The sequence below is a fragment of the Prinia subflava genome, chromosome 29 (assembly GCF_021018805.1).
Source record: "Prinia subflava isolate CZ2003 ecotype Zambia chromosome 29, Cam_Psub_1.2, whole genome shotgun sequence".
NCBI lineage: Eukaryota > Metazoa > Chordata > Aves > Passeriformes > Cisticolidae > Prinia > Prinia subflava.
The window spans coordinates 718,508-734,945 of NC_086275.1; the positions used below are offsets into that span (position 1 = coordinate 718,508).

The 16,438-nt window shown below is 54.5% G+C and overlaps 1 protein-coding gene and 1 long non-coding RNA gene across 5 annotated transcripts; one reads left to right on the plus strand and one right to left on the minus strand.

Annotated features, from left to right (window-relative positions):
• The first annotated feature begins 1,947 nt into the window (after window positions 1-1,947).
• On the plus strand, window positions 1,948-6,703 carry LOC134562622 (uncharacterized). Of its 2 annotated transcripts, none has more exons than XR_010083223.1 (2): window positions 1,948-4,764; window positions 4,828-6,703. It is a non-coding gene; the product is annotated as an uncharacterized LOC134562622 (long non-coding RNA). The 2 variants fall into 2 exon arrangements; XR_010083224.1 differs by having other exon boundaries at window positions 4,848-6,703.
• On the minus strand, window positions 5,436-15,560 carry SLC25A37 (solute carrier family 25 member 37). 3 transcript variants are annotated; one of them, XR_010083222.1, is made up of 5 exons: window positions 15,280-15,560; window positions 9,566-9,794; window positions 7,949-8,005; window positions 6,827-7,582; window positions 5,436-6,669 (listed from the first exon to the last, which is right to left on the minus strand). XR_010083222.1 is itself a non-coding variant. In XM_063420100.1 (4 exons), the coding sequence occupies exons 1-4, from the start codon at window positions 15,481-15,483 to the stop codon at window positions 7,062-7,064; spliced, it is 1,011 nt and encodes a 336-aa protein (XP_063276170.1). In that variant the 5' UTR covers window positions 15,484-15,560; the 3' UTR covers window positions 5,436-7,061. The 3 variants fall into 3 exon arrangements, 1 of the variants encoding a protein (XP_063276170.1); XR_010083221.1 differs by having other exon boundaries at window positions 5,436-6,163; window positions 6,231-7,582; XM_063420100.1 differs by having other exon boundaries at window positions 5,436-7,582.
• Window positions 15,561-16,438: the final 878 nt, after the last annotated feature.

Genomic DNA, 16,438 nt, shown 5'->3' on the forward strand with positions numbered 1-16,438 from the left:
AAAATTAGAAACCAGGGGTTCCCAGAATGGGATCCCTTCTCCAGGACAGGATCCCTTCTCCAGGACAGGATCCCATCCCCTCAACAGGATCCCATTCCCTGAACTGGAGCCCATTCCCAGGACAGGATCCCATTCCCAGGGCTGGATCCCATTCCCAAGGCAGAATCCATTTACCAGGAGAGGATCCCTTTCCCAGCACAGGATCCCATTCCCAGAACTGGATCCCATTCCCAGGACAGAATCCATTTACCAGGAGGGGATCCCTTTCCCAGGGAGGGCAGAACCCCCAGGGGACATTTCCAGGGACACCTTCCCCTCCCCCAGACCCCTCCTGGGACCCTTCCAGGGCTGGAGCAGCCCCGAATTCCCAATCCCAACCCCTGGATTCCCGCGGGATCCGGGCCGGGTTCGTTCAACCCTGAGAAAAACCCAATATTTGAACTTTCTGCTCAAATATCGCTGCTCTTTCAGGGCCAAGGAGCGCGAACACAAACACCTCACCTGTCCCTCCCCACCTCTCCCCTCTCCTCTCTCCCTGTTTGTCTTGGACGGCTCCAGGAGGGAAAAGTTTTCCGGCCACTCCTTCCCTCTCCTCCGGTTGGTTCTGCCACACTCGGCCGCAAAGGGAATAAAAATATTTGTGTTTGGCCAGGGGATTAATTCCTGTTCACAGCTCTGGGGAGCAGCGAGAGTTTTCCGCCGGGCTCTGCAGGTGTGAGGCTGCTCTGGAGCGGGGCCAGGAACGCTGAGCTCAAATTCTGCGTTTTTCTCGGTCTCTGACCCCAAATCCTTGATTTTAGCCTGGTCTGTGATGCAAAATCCCTGATTTTAGCCCCATCTCTGACCCCAAATCCCTGATTTTGGCCCCATCTCTGACCCAGTTCTGCCATTTCATCTGCCACAAACACACAGAGTTCTTCAACGGAGCATCAGGAACTTTTTTGCAGTTCTTAATCTGCTTTTTGTTTGGTTTTTTTGCCTTGGCCAAATAAAATGAAAGGGTTTTTTAAGTGTTTTCTTCCCTGTTTCCCAATGCAGGATCCAGGTGGGAAATGCTGCTCCAGTCATGTCACTGGAGCTCGAGGAAATAAAAAGATCCTGATGGAATTCCAGCCCTAAATATCGAAAATTTGGGGCTTTTCAGTCCCAAAATTCAGCCTCACTCACCTCCTGCTTCCTTTCCCTCTCAGCCACCTCAATAATCCCATTTTTGGCTGGCAAGAGGAAAACCGGGATTTCCTCCTGGTTTCTTTCCCGCCTGCTCCGAGGTTCTCCCAACAAATCCCAATTTTCATCGCCTGCAGGAAGCTGAACCCTCCAGAAACTCCCGGGATCCATCAAACCCAGCCATCACCTTGATTCCTGTCGTTATTTTTATTTTATTTGCTTTTGGCCGGGCCCTGGAGAGGTTTGGAGCAGGTGACAAGAGGAAGGTGCAGATTGATGCCCCCGGGGCTGCTCTGCCCGGGAGAAACGCTGGATAAATATTGGATAAATGGTGGATAAATATTGGATAAATGGTGGATAAATAGTGGATAAATAGGGAATAATCCCCCTTTTCAGCAGCTCCAAAGGGGCTGAGGTGCCACGGACAGCCAGGAGAAAACTCCAGCAAAAAACCTTGGAGGGAGAGGGAAAATATTGGAATTTCCTAAAGGATTTGTTGGGAGTGGGAGTGGGAAAAAGTGAAAAATGAAATTCCTCTACCAAAGCCTGGGAGCTGCAGGCCCCGGGCGAGGCCGTCCCGAGCCCGGGCTGGGGGCAGCTCCTGCAGGAGCCTCCAGGAATTCCCAGATTCCTGCTCCAGGATCCCATTCCCAGCACTGGATCCCTCTCCTGGGACTGGATCCCTTTCCCTGAACTGGATCCCATTCCCAGGACTGGATCCCATTCCCGGGACTGGATCCCATTCCCAGGACTGGATCCCCTTCCCAGGGAGCGCCTGGACAGACCAAAAAGCCCAAATTTGGGCAAATCCACCCCAAAAATCCCAGAGGAGGGGAGGAATTCCTGCTGCACCTGTGCCAGCCTTAGGAATATCCATAAATAAAATCCATAAATCCATATCCAGACATCCCTGGGAAAAGCCAGGGATTTTCCATTTGGAGCTGAAATGTGGATAATTAATCATTTCAATATTTTGGTGAAAATTCCCTTTTTTTTCCCCCTCTAGATCCCACCTTGGGGTCTCCTTTGCCTCAGGGAGAGCTGAATCCCTCTGATCCTGATGCTGCTCACCCTGAATTCCAGGGAATTCCAGGGAATTCAATTCCAGGGAATTATTCCCTGCTCAGCACCAGCAGCAGGCAGAAACTGCTCCAATAAATTGTATTTTTTTTTTAATATTATTGTATTTTAATTTTTCCTCATTTTTATTTCCTTTTATCTGGATAAATTTAATGGGTTTTTCCTTCAAATCCAAATTTAAGAGAAACCTCACAAAGCGCAGCCCCCTCCCCTCGCTCTTATTCCAGGGGAGGAAAATCTCCAAAATTCCTTGGGAATTTGGGAATTTTTGCTGCCGCGGTTCCCGGGTTTGGTTGGGAATTCCCGGCCAGGAAAGATCCAAAACTCTGCAGCGGCTCCTAGAGGAGCCTGAGCCCCGGAGGAGCCGCCAGGCTGGAAAACCCCGCCCAAAATGGAATTTTCTCCTCCCAAAAAGGATTTTTCTCCTCCCAGGACGGATTTTTCTTATTTTTCTTCTCCCAAGAGAAATTTCGTCCTCCCAGAATGGATTTTCCTTTTCCAGATTTTCCTTGTCCCAGAATTTTCCCCCTCCCAGGATGGATTTTCTCCCTTTAAAACAGATTTTCCTTCTCCCTGAATGGATTTTCCCCCTCCCAAAATGGATTTTCCTCCTCTCAAACTGGATTTTCCCCCTCCCAGGATGGATTTTCCTCCTCCCAGGATGGATTTTCTCCCCTTAAAACAGATTTTCCTTCTCCCTGAATGGATTTTCCTCCTCTCAAACTGGATTTTCCCCCTCCCAGGATGAATTTTCCTCCTGAAGGGCCCAGGCATCGCTGAAGGCCCCGTTCCCTCAGGGATGCACCAGCCCCTCCCTCATTCCCAAGGAAAAACAACCACAAACTCCAAAAAAGCCAAAAACCAAAAAAATCCAGATCTTTTTATTTCCTGGAGCTCCAGTGACACAACCAGAGCTGCATTTCCCACCCGGATCCTGCATTGGGAAACAGGGAAGAAAACACTTAAAAATAACAATAATAATTTCATTTTTGCCGAGGCAAAAAATCCAAATAATACAAAAGGGATTAAGAACTGGGAAAGTTCCTCATCCTCCCTTGAAGAGCTCTGTGCGTTTGTGGCGGCCAAAGCAGCAGAAGTGGGGCAGAAACGGGGCCAAAATCCGGAATTTCAGCTCAGAACTGCAGCACAAATTCCAAAGGCAAACCCGGGAGGGGTTTGGGGAGGGAATTTCCCTGCAGATGCAGCAGCAGCAGCTGGGAAAATGCAAATATTCCTGCTGCAGGTGAAAATTGGGATTATGAGAACTGGGCTGGTTTTGTGGGATACCCAGGGTGATCCAAGTGGATTTTCCTCCTCTCAGAATGGATTTTCCTTTACCCAGAATGGATTTCCCTCAGAATAATTTTCCTTTTCCCATAAAGGATTTCCCTTCTCTTAAAATTGATTTTCCTTTTCCCATAAAGGATTTCCCTCCTCTTAAAATTGATTTTCCTTTTCCCATAAAGGATTTCTCTCCTCCCAGGAGGGATTTTCCTCCTCCTAGGATTTGCCCACTCCCAGCCTGAGGAGGAGCCAATTCCCGACAGATCCCGGCTGGTTTTTATTTCAATTTTGTTCCCATTCCTCGGGAGGTTCCCAGGGATCTCCCCCTCTCCCAGCATCCCTATCCAGGATTTTTGTGTGTCCCTACTCCCAGGTTACTCCGAGGAGGAGCTGAGGTGCAACCAAGGCAGAAATACCCCAGGAGCACCCGGAGGAAGAGGAGGAAGAGGAGGAAGAGGAGGAAGAGGAGGAAGAGGAGGAATTCCAGAGGCTGCACCCAAAGCTGGAATCACCCACATTATCCCACATTTTCTCCCTTCAGCATCACATTCCCAAAATTCCACCTCCACGGGAATTTTCCGGGCAGTTCCGGCTCTGGGAGGGACTCTCCAGGTTCTCAAGGAAAAAATTCCCAGCTCTGGGAGCTCCAATCCCACCAAATCCGGGAGGATCCAGCGGGATTTTCCCACTTTAAGGCACAGGGATTCGCTCACAAAGACACAAAAAAAGGCAGCAAAAAGCTCATTTCACACTGGGATCCTCCCCACAAGGCACACGGGGCATTCCAGAGGGAATCCTGGATTTTCCTGCTCCAAAAACTGCGGGAAAAGGATGGAACGTGCTCAGTGTCACCCCAAAAATCACCCCTGGCTGAGGGGGCAGCTCCAGGGCCACATTCCAGCCCCAGGGATCCCAAAAATCCCCCCTTGGCTGCTGATCTTCCAAGGAAGCAGGAAAACCATGGAATTCATTGGGAAGGATGGAATTTATCCCTGGATTCAAACAGGAATTCCTGGAACTGGAATTTGCACATCCAGGCTCCCAAAAATCCCTCCTGATGTCCCCAAGGAGCAGCTGGAGGACGGGAATTGCTTTGGGAAAGCTGGAGCAGGACAGGCAGGGAGCCTCCCACCCTTCCCACTCAGCATTCCAGGCAGGAAAACCAAACCCAGGGAATGAGGAGCTCCTCCAGGTTGGGTTTTCCCTCTCCAGGTGGGATTTTTGTCCCTCCAGGTTGGATTTTTCCCTCTCCAGGTGGGATTTTTCCCCTCCAGGTTGGGTTTTTCCCCTCTCCAGGTGGGATTTTTCCCCTCCAGGTGGGATTTTTCCCTCTCCAGGTTGGGTTTTCCCCTCTCCAGGTTGGGTTTTTCCCCTCCAGGTGGGATTTTTGTCCCTCCAGGTTGGGTTTTTCCCCTCTCCAGGTTGGATTTTTGTCTCTCCTGGACAGGGATGAGCAGCAGTCTCTTGCCAAGCCCAGCCTGGGAGGTGCCTTTGGATCTGCACCGGGATTTTCCCCAGGATTTGGGGCTCCTTTGGAGCTGCCAGGATCTCTGTAAACAGCAGCTCCAGGACCTCCCTTTCCCGGGAGCAGAGCAGCTCCAGGCACCCCTGGGATCCCAGGAGAGGTCCTGGGATGGGATCAGATCCCTGGCATGGGATCAGATCCCTGGGATGGGATCAGATCCCTGGCATGGGATCAGATCCCTGGCATGGGATCAGATCCATGGGATGGGATCAGATCCCTGGCATGGGATCAGATCCCTGGCATGGGATCAGATCCATGGGATGGGATCAGATCCCTGGGATGGGATCACATCCCTGGCATGGGATCAGATCCCTGGCATGGGATCAGCCCTCCAGGGAGGAAAAAGTGGGAATGAACTCCGGGAGGGTGAAGGCTGCTCTGCTGTCACACCCCATTAAAATGTACCTTTAATGAGTTTAAATTGCAAAATAAAATTGGTTAAAAATCTACACCTTCAAGAGTGGAAAAAAACAGGATTGAGTTTTCCCTCCTCTCCCCCACAAAGGGATTTTGGGATCGTTTTCCCAAAGTGTTGTCCCCACTCCGTGTCCCCTCAAGGGGCTCCCACGTACCTTGACACCCAGAGGAGAACCCTTTAATTGCCCCCTGGGTAATTAAAGCCAATCTGGCCATAAAATCAATGATTTTGGGTCTTCCTTACACAGGAGGCAAGACCTGAGCCCTTTTTTAAACAGCTTTGCACCCAGCTGTAAAAGCATTTAAAAACCCACTCGACTGCCTACATAGAAAAATAAAGGATAAACATTATCCAGCTATTTTATATTTATATAAAAATTAACTTCTGTGCCAGGACATTTTTGTTTCTTTGCTGCAAAAATAAAATAATAAAAATTGAAAAAAAATCCCAAAAAGCAGCTTAGGTTGGATCACCTAAACCTTCAACAAGGAGTGAACTCCAGCTTGCATCTTATTTCCCAGAAAAGGAGCAGTTTGCAAGTTCACTGCTGCAAAATAAAGTTATTAAATATATATATATATTAATATAAAAGTCTGTATAAACTCTTCTTTTCGTTGGTGTTGTTTAAGGAAGGGAAGGGGGCACTGAGTGACCGGGAATTCCATGGGGACACTCAGTGACAGGAATCCCTGGGGACACTCAGTGACAGCAATCCCAGGGCTCAGAGTGACCAGGAATCCCTGGGCTCAGAGTGACCCTGGGGACACTCAGTGACAGCAATCCCTGGGGACACGCAGTGACAGCAATCCCCTGGGGACACTCAGTGACCGGGAATCCCTTGGGGACACACAGTGACAGCAATCCCTGAGGGACACACAGTGACAGCAATCCCTGGGGATACTCAGTGACCAGAAATCCCAGGGCTCAGAGTGACCCTGGGGACATGCAGTGACAGCAATCCCTGGGGACACTCAATGACCAGAAATCTTGGGGATAGTCACTGACAGGAATCCCAGGGCTCAGAGTGACCCTGGGGACACTCGGTGACAGCAATCCCAGGGGACACTCAGTGACAGCAATCCCAGGGCTCAGAGTGACCAGAAATCTTGGGGACACGCAGTGACAGCAATCCCTGGGGACACTCAGTGACCATGAATCCCTTAAGGACACTGAGTGACAGCAGTCCCAGGGGACACTCGGTGACAGCAGTCCCTGGGGACAGCAGTGACCATGAATCCCTTAAGGACACGCAGTGACAGCAATCCCTGGGGACAGCAGTGACAGCAGTCCCAGGGCTCAGAATGACCAGGAATCCCTTGGGGACACTCAGTGACAGCAATCCCAGGACACACTCAGTGACAGCAGTCCCAGGACACACGCAGTGACAGCAGTCCCTGGGGACAGCAGTGACCATGAATCCCTTAAGGACACTGAGTGACAGCAGTCCCAGGGGACACTCGGTGACAGCAGCCCCAGGGGACAGCAGTGCCAAGCACTGGCATCCCCGGGCAGGGCCGTGCCGAGCTGTGACTCCCCACAGTCCCCGTGCTGCAGGGAGGGGACACAGGGACAGCCCCGTCCCTCCCCTCACGAGGGCGGCTTCACCTCCAGCGTGTGCCTGGTGAGGAAATACTTGAAGAACTCATACACGGACCAGGCGATGGCCGTGGAGGGCATCTGGTAAATGACCCGGGCCTGGACGCCCTTGAAGAAGCCGGGCAGGCCCCCGAGCCGGTACACGGTGCTGAAGGCGTTGGCCATGCCCGACAGGTGCCCCCGCACGTTGAGGGAGCTCAGGGCCGTGTTCTCCTGCGTGTTGAGCAGCGTCTTGCACACGTCCAGCGGCGTGGTGGCGGCGGCGGCCACGGCCCCGGCCACGGCGCCGGCCACGATGTGCGAGCCGGGGTTGTAGCGGCGGTGGGGGTTGAGGTGCTCCTGCAGGAGCTCGTAGGTGACAAAGTGGATGGCCTGGAAGGGCACGTTCATGGTGAGCTGCGTGGTGTAGCTGCGGTAGAAGGCGGCCAAGCCCTCGGTCCTGTGCACCGTCCGCACGCAGCCCAGCACCGACGCGTACGGCGAGTTGAACATCTGCAGGCGCTGCTTCACCACTGTGGGGACAGGGACACGGCTCAGGGAGGGGTGGGACAGCACCAGAGTGACCCGAGTGACCCCAGAGTGACCCCACAGCCCCCAGAGTGACCCCAGGTACAGGGACACGGCTCAGGGAGGGGTGGGACAGCACCAGGGTGACCCCAGAGTGACCCCAGGACAGGCGTGGGGACAGGGACACTGCTCAGGGCAGGACCTGGTGGGGTGGCACAGCCCCCAGAGTGACCCCACAGCCCCCAGAGTGACCCCACAGCCCCCAGAGTGACCCCACAGCCCCCAGAGTGACCCCAGGACAGGCGTGGGGACAGGGACACTGCTCAGGGCGGGGACTGGCGGGGTGGGACAGCCCCAGCAGCCCGGGTTACCTTCAGCAGGGTTCATGACAGCGTCGTGCAGCAGCGTGGCCACGCTCCCGGCGATGCCTGCGGGGACAGAGCGGCCTTGGGGAAACAAACCCGGGGCAGGGGCAGGGAATGCCCTGGCACGGCCACCCAGGGGATCCGGCCGGGGATCCAGCCAGGGGGATCCAGCCAGGGGATCCCAGCCAGGGGGATCCCAGCCAGGGGGGGATCCAGCCAGGGGGGGATCCCATCTGTGGGGAATCCATCCATGGGGGATCCCATGCATAGGGGAATCCATCCATGGGGGATCCCATGCATAGGGGAATCCATCCATGGGGGATCCCATGCATAGGGGAATCCATCCATGGGGGATCCCATGCATAGAGGAATCCATCCATGGGGATCACATCCCTGGGGGAATCCATCCATGAGGGGCTCCATCCATGGGAATCCATCCCTGGGGGATCCATCCAGGTGGATCCCATCCATGCTGAGGGATCACCCAGGGCCCCAGCAGCAATTCCCAGTGCAAGGATCCCTTCTCCCAGCCCTGGGAGAAGCCCGGATCCACCCCAGCCCCCACCTCTGCCCTTCCCAACAGCAATTCCCAAACTCCTGCCCGCCCCAGACACCCGCGGCGCCGGAGCCGGCCGTGAGCAATGCTCACCCTGCCCTCATTAGGGATGAGGGCCTAATTAGGGATTCTCATTGCTTTACTCAGCCTGGCTCCCAGCCCTCAGTGCCCAAATCCACCAGCCCTGACCCAGCCGGGCTCTGCAGCCACTCCTTCCCCTCTGAAGTCGCTCCTGCCTCCAGCCCCTCCTGCCCAGGTGAATTTTGGTCATTTCTCACCCAGCCACAGCCCCGGCCCTGCTGCTGCCACCTCGGGGCTGTGGCTGCTCCAAAGGCAGGCACGGGATGTGATCCCAGCACAGGCGGCCAGGAGAAGGGATCTGAGTCCCTTCGGTGGCAGATTCCTACCAGCACATCCCAGCAAAACCATGGGAAGCTCCAGCACAAACTCTTTGGCAAAGCTGCTCAATCCCAGGGTTTATCCTGGGATTAAAAATCAAATATTCCTGCAAAAAATTAAATCTCCAGCACAAACTCTTTGGTAGAGCCCTGGCTGCTCAATCCCAGGGATTCTGCTGGGATTAAAAGTGAAATATTCCTGCTAAAAATCAAATCTCCAGCACAAACCCTTTGGTACAGCCCTGGCTGCTCAGGGATTGTGCTGCTATTTCAGGGTTTAAAAGTGAAATATTCCTGCTAAAAATTAAAGCACACAGAGGATGGAGCGCACTCCACACTCCCAGGGACACCTGAATTCAAACCTCCAGAGGCTGAGGCGATGCCCTCAACATAAAATCCCACCTTTAGGTGACACCTTCAAAGGTGGGACCTGATCCTGAAGATCTTTCCCAAATTTAAGGCCTCCACAGTAATACAGGAACAGCACAGCTGCACCTGAACACCTTTTGCCCACTAAATTGATTTAAAATTCCAGATTTTAATCTCTGGAACAATGAGATTAAATAAGAATTCAGAGCGGGAGGTGCACCAGGCTGAGTGAGAACCACGCAAGGGACAGGTCAATAACCATAAATAGTTTGATTTTTAGGGGGAAAAACCCCAAAATACCATTGGCCAAGTGGCTGTTTCCTCCCGACTGGAAAATGTCACTGAGAGACTTTTTCATTTTCTCGTAGCAGGCGAAGTAGAGGGCGTGGGCAGGGCCAGCGCCCAGCACGGTGACGTTGATCCCGCGCAGAGGCCTCCAGAGCCCCTCGGTCAGCACCATCCTCCGGAGCGCCTCGTACACGCCCCGGTAGCGCGCCTTGGGGTCCGGCTGCAGGCTCTGCATCCGTGTCTGCAACAGAGAGCACGAGGGACAGGCCTGGTCACCCAGCTGGGGGGAGAAATACGGTAAAACCGGGATGAGACGGCCAAGGAGTGACCAAAACCTGCGTGAAACAGGACTGACAGCCCAGGGAAAAACAAAAACCTGGGTGAAACAGGACTGACAGCCTGAGGAATGACCAAAACCTGGGTGAAACAGGACTGACAGCTCAGGGAGTGACCAAAACCTGGGTGAAACAGGACTGACAGCTCAGGGAGTGACCAAAACCTGGGTGAAACAGGACTGACAGCTCAAGGAGTGACCAAAACCTGGGTGAAACAGGACTGACAGCCCAGGGAAAAACAAAAACCTGGGTGAAACAGGACTGACAGCCCAGGAAATAACCAAAACCTGGGTGAAACAGGACTGACAGCTCAAGGAGTGACCAAAACCTGGGTGAAACAGGACTGACAGCCCAGGGAAAAACAAAAACCTGGGTGAAACAGGACTGACAGCCCAGGAAATAACCAAAACCTGCGTGAAACAGGACTGACAGCTCAAGGAGTGACCAAAACCTGGGTGAAACAGGACTGACAGCTCAGGAAATAACCAAAACCTGGGTGAAACAGGACTGACAGCTCAAGGAGTGACCAAAACCTGCGTGAAACAGGACTGACAGCCCAGGGAATAACAAAAACTTGGGTGAAACAGGACCAACAGCCCAAGGAATGACCAAAACAGGACCAACAGCCCAAGGAGCAGATAAAACCAGGACTAACTGACCAACGAGCAGATAAAACCAGGACTAGCAGCCCAAGAAGCAGATAAAACCAGGACTAGCAGCCCAAGGAGCAGATAAAACCAGGACTAGCAGCCCAAGGAATAATTCAAACCTGGGTGAAACAGGACTAGCAGACCAAGGAGCAGATAAAACTAGGACTAACTGACCAATGAGCAGATAAAACCAGGACTAGCAGCCCAAGGAATAACCAAAATCAGGATTTAGGTGGACAACTGCCCAAGGAATAAGCAAAATCAGGATTTAGGAGAACAAACAGCCCAAGGAAGAACCAAAATCAGGATTCAAGAGGACAAACTACCAAGGAATAACCAAAACCTGGATTTAAGAGAACAAACTGCCCAAGGAATAACCAAAACCTGGATTTAAGAGGACAAACTGCCCAGGAATAACCAAAACCTGGATTTAAGAGGACAAACTGCCCAAGGAATAACCAAAACCTGGATTTAAGAGGACAAACTACCAAGGAATAACCAAAATCAGGATTCAAGAGGACAAACTACCAAGGAATAACCAAAACCTGGATTTAAGAGAACAAACTGCCAAGGAATAACCAAAACCTGGATTTAAGAGGACAAACTGCCCAAGGAATAACCAAAACCTGGATTTAAGAGGACAAACTGCCCAAGGAAGAACCAAAACCTGAATTTAGGAGAACAAACTGCCCAGGAATAACCAAACCAGGATCTCCTGGGTGGCTGCAGGGAGGGAGCTGAAGTTTATCAGGGCTTGAGGAGATGATGCTTCCCCTGAGCTGGGCAGTGCCCCCCGCTCCTCTCACCTATCTGAAGCCACCCAGCAGCTCCTGGAGCCTCACCCCTGATAAGCAGCCAAGAAATTCTTCTCCACCTCCTGCAATTAATCCCCGTTGCATAAGGCAGCGGTGCAGCCACAGGCGCCCCGGTTGTCCTGGCTGCAGCTTGGGCAGAAAAATAAAAATAAAACTCCACCACCACAAGTGGCAGGGTCAGGTTGAGGCAGTTCCCTGCTCCTCGGGAAGAGCTCTGTCCTGCTGGATGCAGCCTGGAGCAGCCCCAGCCCCTCCTGAATTACTCCGGTGTTGTTTTCTGGTCGGTTTTTAGCCGGGATTGTTTTCCCGGCAGGAGTCAGGTTTCTGTTTTGCACGCCCTGGCAGAGGGTCACGGGTTTGACACCCTAAAACACCCTCGGACCTCGCCCGCCTTTTGTTTTGGGGTTTTGTTTGTTTATTTTCTCTGAGCACAACCTGCTTTTCGCAGGTTCGTGTGACAGGAGGGTCACAAAGGGAGGAGAAAATGCTTTAAAGCAGGAAATCAGCAGCGTTTCTGCAGGGATCCAGCAGATCCTGCCAGCTAGGACAGGGCACAGGCTCCAAACCCCAATTTTGGGGGAGCTGGAACAGGGCAAGGCACGAGCCAGGCTGAAGCTGTGAACCCAAATTTGGGGGGAGTTCAGCTGAAACAGGGCAAGGCACAAGCTCTGAACCCAAATTTTGGGGGAATTCAGTTGGAACAGGGCAAGGCACAAGCTCTGAACCCAAATTTTGGGGGAATTCAGTTGGAACAGGGCAAGGCACAAGCTCTGAACCCAAATTTTGGGGGAATTCAGTTGGAACAGGGCAAGGCTCAAGCTCTGAACCCCCCCAATTTTGGGGGGGATTCAGCTGGAACAGCCCCCAAATGAGCAGCACACCAGTAGGAGGGGAGCAGAGGGTCAGTCCAACAGGTTATCCAGGAATTCCCAACACCCCAAAACTCCTCCTCAGCTGGAACGTGAGGAACTGCTCCTCCTGGAGCAGCTGGAAATGGGGGGATGCAGAATCTCCCACCACCCCAAACCCCAAATAATCCACAGCCCTGCCTCCCTCAGATGTCCTGCTGTGCTGCCAGGACCTTTGTGGCCAACAGGGAAGCTCCAAAGGCAGGTTTGTATGGAAAAGGATTCTCCAGGTTTTTATGGAAAAGGATTCTCCAGGTTTTCATGGAAAATGATTCTCCAGGTTTTCATGGAAAATGATTCTCCAGGTTTTTATGGAAAAGCATTTCCCAGGTTTTCGTGGAAAAGGATTTTTTTGTCCCTGGAACCACTGGCACCCTCTGCAAGAAGGGAGGTGCCAGCCCTGCACGCCTCCAGTTTCTCCCCCCAGCAATTAATTAATCCAGGGGGATTAATTAATCCCCAGGGGAGCAAAAGTGTTCCTCACACCCCCAAGGGGATCCCATCCTCTGTTTTCCCAGCCTCTGGGAAATCAGCTCCAGTGGATTTGGGAAGGAGGAGGAGGCTCCAGGGGAGCCTCCAGGAACTCCTTGGCTGCTGCCACCGGGTGTCCTTGACGCTCTGATCCCTCCAGATAATTTGGGGACGGATCAGGGCTCCCAGCACAGCTGCTGGCAGCAGCCACAAACAAAAACAAGCCCGAAAACTATGAGAAACATCCTCAGCTCCAGAAAAAACCCTCAGCTCAGAGTGTCCAAACAACCAGCGCTGAGGGGGAGAGGCAGAGGGAAACTGCAGGTGAGGCTGGAGCTCCAGGGGGTTTTGCCTAATGCTAAATATAAAAGTTTATTGTTTATTATTCAACACTGGAAAATAACAGCGAGGAAAAGAGTGTAGATTTAAATTGGGTATTGGGAAGGAATTTTTCCCTGTGAGGGAGGGAGGAGGGATGGAATTCCCAGGGGAGCTGTGGCTGTCCCTGGATCCCTGGAAGTGTCCAAGGCCAGGCTGGGATAATCTGGGACAGTGAGAGGTGTCCCTGCCCAGGGGTGGCACCGGGGGATTTTAAGGTCCCTTCCCACCCAAACCATTCTGTGACCCTGTGACCCCGCCGAGCTCAGGTCTTGTGCAAGTGCCTGCTGCAAACAAATGCCCAAATTACGACATTTTCAGTTTCTCTTTGGGAGGAAATGACTCGCTGGAACCCAAACATTTCCCTCAGAGCAGGAGCTCCTCTCAGGTGCTCTTCCTGCACCTCCAGAAAAACCCGACCTCCTCCAGCCTGGAACTGTGATCCAGGAAATCCCACTGAGGAAAAGCTTTGCTCCTTTTTCTGTAGGAACGTGGCCCTTTTCCCACGATAAACTGACAGAGCTGTTCTCAGGAGCTGAGTTATTACTGGATTACACCCACTACAAAAAAAATAAACCTCTTCAGTGACCAAAAAAACCCCTTTTTTGGGTCAGTCATCCCCTTTCCCCACAGCAGACAGGTGGAACAGCAGCGGGTGCCCGGGGCAGATCCCAGCCTGCAGCTCGGGGTTTTGTTCTGCTCCAAGCACACACAGCGACCTTGGCCGGGCTCCACCGGCGTCTCACCCGCTCCCAGCCCTTCCAGGCTCTGGGCTGAGCGGGATTATCCCAGCCCAAGGCACGGCCCCGGCCCCGGAGCTGCCAGGGAAGTCACAGCTCAGGGAATTTTTCCTCCAAAGCGCCTCCCACTCCGGGAAGCCGGGCACCGCTTTCATTTCTCGCCCTGCTGGAGGAAATGCCCTGGTGAACAGCTCCAGGATTCCACAGGGACAACACCCACGGAGCTGCCACGGCCGTGACTGGGCACAGAACACCTCATTTGTCCGTGCCAGCAGCTGGTGCCACGCTCGGGGTGGGCACCAACCCCACACCCAAGGGGGGACACCCCAAATCTGTGAGCCAGGTGCAGCAGTGAGAGAAAACAGAGCAAAAAAAAAACCCGGGAATGTTTCCTGTGAGCGTTTATCACACTGGCAGGACCTGCAAAAGTCAAGGCATTTCCTCTCCTCTGCTCTTTCTACTCTTTCAGGGAGCGCTGCATGAAAAGGAGAAGGGATTGCAACATCTTGTGATTCATCCACGCCAGCTTCGAGGGAGCTGGGCTTTTCCCAGCTTTCCCTCTTCTTTTTGAAGGCCCCACAGCAGCCAGCTAGCAGGGCAGAGAGAGGAAATATCCTTCAGGAGGATTCCCACCCCTCTGGAGAACCTGAGAAACCTTCCCTGAGTGTGCTGGAGCATCAGCAGCTCCAAAATCCAGCAGGCAGCCCCTCTTCACACACCCTGACCCCAAAAGAGCCACGTCTGTGCCACTCACCCCATCCCAGCAGCTTTTCCCTCCCGAGCTGGGACTCCAAGGAGGGAAAAGCTGCCCAGGGAGCTCCTGTGATCCAGTTCCAGGCCAGGTGGCACCGCCAGAGCAGGGAGCAGCACTGGCACATCACCTCTGCACCAGCAAAGCTGCCCGGGGCTGCAGGACGGGGACAGCGGGGATTTGGGGGTGACACCTCGGGGACCTGCCCTGTCCTCATGCACCCCAACATTCCATGGGCACTCTGCTCACCTGCATCCCAAGATTCCCCATAAACTCCCACCTTGCTTGCACCCCAACACCCCCTCCACGCTCCCCCACCTCCCTGCACCCCAATTTTTGCAGATTTTCCTCCCTTGCACCCCAACAACCCCTTGAACCCCCTGCTCATCCTTCACCCCAACAACTCCTTACACACTTCCACCTCTGCACCCCAACTTGCACACCCTTCACACCTCCCCTCTTCTTGCACCCCCAAAACCTCTTGCACGCTCCAACAGCTCCTTGCACAGCTCTTACACTGCCCCCTCCGTGCACCCCAGAACTTCCCGCACCCCAATAACCCCTTGCACACTCCGTTGTCCTTACACCCCCGAACACCCCGCAGCATCCCCCGGGGGTGTCCCCCCGCCCCAGCCCGCCCCGCCGCCTCCGCCGCCGCCCAGCGCCGTGCCCGCGCACCTTGACCGAGTCCACGGGGTACATCACCGTGTGCTCCATGATCCCCGCCACGGCCCCGGCCACCATGTGCGTGCCGAGCGTGGCGCCGCTGGGCAGGCTCTCGTACTCCTCGCCCTCCCTCAGCCCGGCCCCGGCGGTGGCGGGGGGCGGGCCGGGGCCCGGCGGGGCGGCGGCGCTGCCCCCCATGGCACAGCTCAGCTCCATCCGCCGGCACCGGGGGGACACGGGCCGGCCTGGGGACACCGCGGCGACACCGGCGCTGCTGCGGGGGGCACTGGGACCGCGCGCCGAGCCCACCTCCTTTAAAGCCGCGCTCGCCACGCCCATCCCGGCCGGACCAATCAGCGCGCTGTGCATTCGTGATATCACCGGGCGGGAAAGTGATTGGCAGGAATATTAAGTAATGAAAAGTGAGGAGCGGAGAGGCGGAGGGCTGTGATTGGCTGTTGGGAGGGGTGGGCGGGGCGCTGCCCGGAGGGGCGGGTGCTGCTGTGGCACGGTGGCTGAGGGGGACGCGGTGGTGGCACTCGCAACTGTCACCTGAGGCGACAGGCGCGGTGTCACAGCCAGCCCGCGGCAGCGGCTGCAGGCTGCCGGGGGGTAGAGAGGTGTGGGAACCCCGTGGTTTGTGCCGCGGGGAAAGCTGGGGGGAAGGAAGGGAAGATTTAGGCGCAGCTTGGTGGTGCCTGGATGGTGGCACGGCTGGGACGCCCGGGGTGTCACCTCTGGATGTCCCGCGTCCCGTGCGAGCTCACAGCCCTCGTGAGAACGGGTGAGCCCCTCAAAGCTCGCACCCATCCCTTGTGCCAGGGCGAACACCCTCATAAAAGGACGGGGACCCTCATAAAAGGACGGGGACCCTCGTCCAAGGGTGCCCCTCCCGCAGTCAGCCCCTGGCGAAGCAGGGGAAGGTGGCATCAGACCTGGAGCTGGAGACTCCATGGGCAGAGGGGCTGTTTCCCCAAAGCAGCCCCGAATTGTCCCCAAAGCAGCCCCGAATTGTCCCCAGAGCAGCCCCGAATTGTCCCCAGAGCAGCCCCGAATTGTCCCCAGAGCACAACGCTCATCTCCTGTGCTGTTGGTCGGGGTTATTTGGGGTTTTGTGGGGGTCCTGGAGGTGGCTCAGGAGCCCTTTGTCCCCTCCTGTGGTGACACAGCC

Bases quoted from the DNA above. Each gene is read 5' to 3' on its own strand.
- SLC25A37 (XM_063420100.1), bottom strand. From the start codon at position 15,483: ATGGAGCTGAGCTGTGCCATGGGGGGCAGCGCCGCCGCCCCGCCGGGC. The intron at 9,795-15,279 runs GTGCGCGGGCAC...TCTCTGTTGCAG, and splicing joins ACCCCGTGGACTCGGTCAAG to ACACGGATGCAGAGCCTGCA. The intron at 7,583-7,948 runs GTAACCCGGGCT...CTGTCCCCACAG, and splicing joins TGTCATGAACCCTGCTGAAG to TGGTGAAGCAGCGCCTGCAG.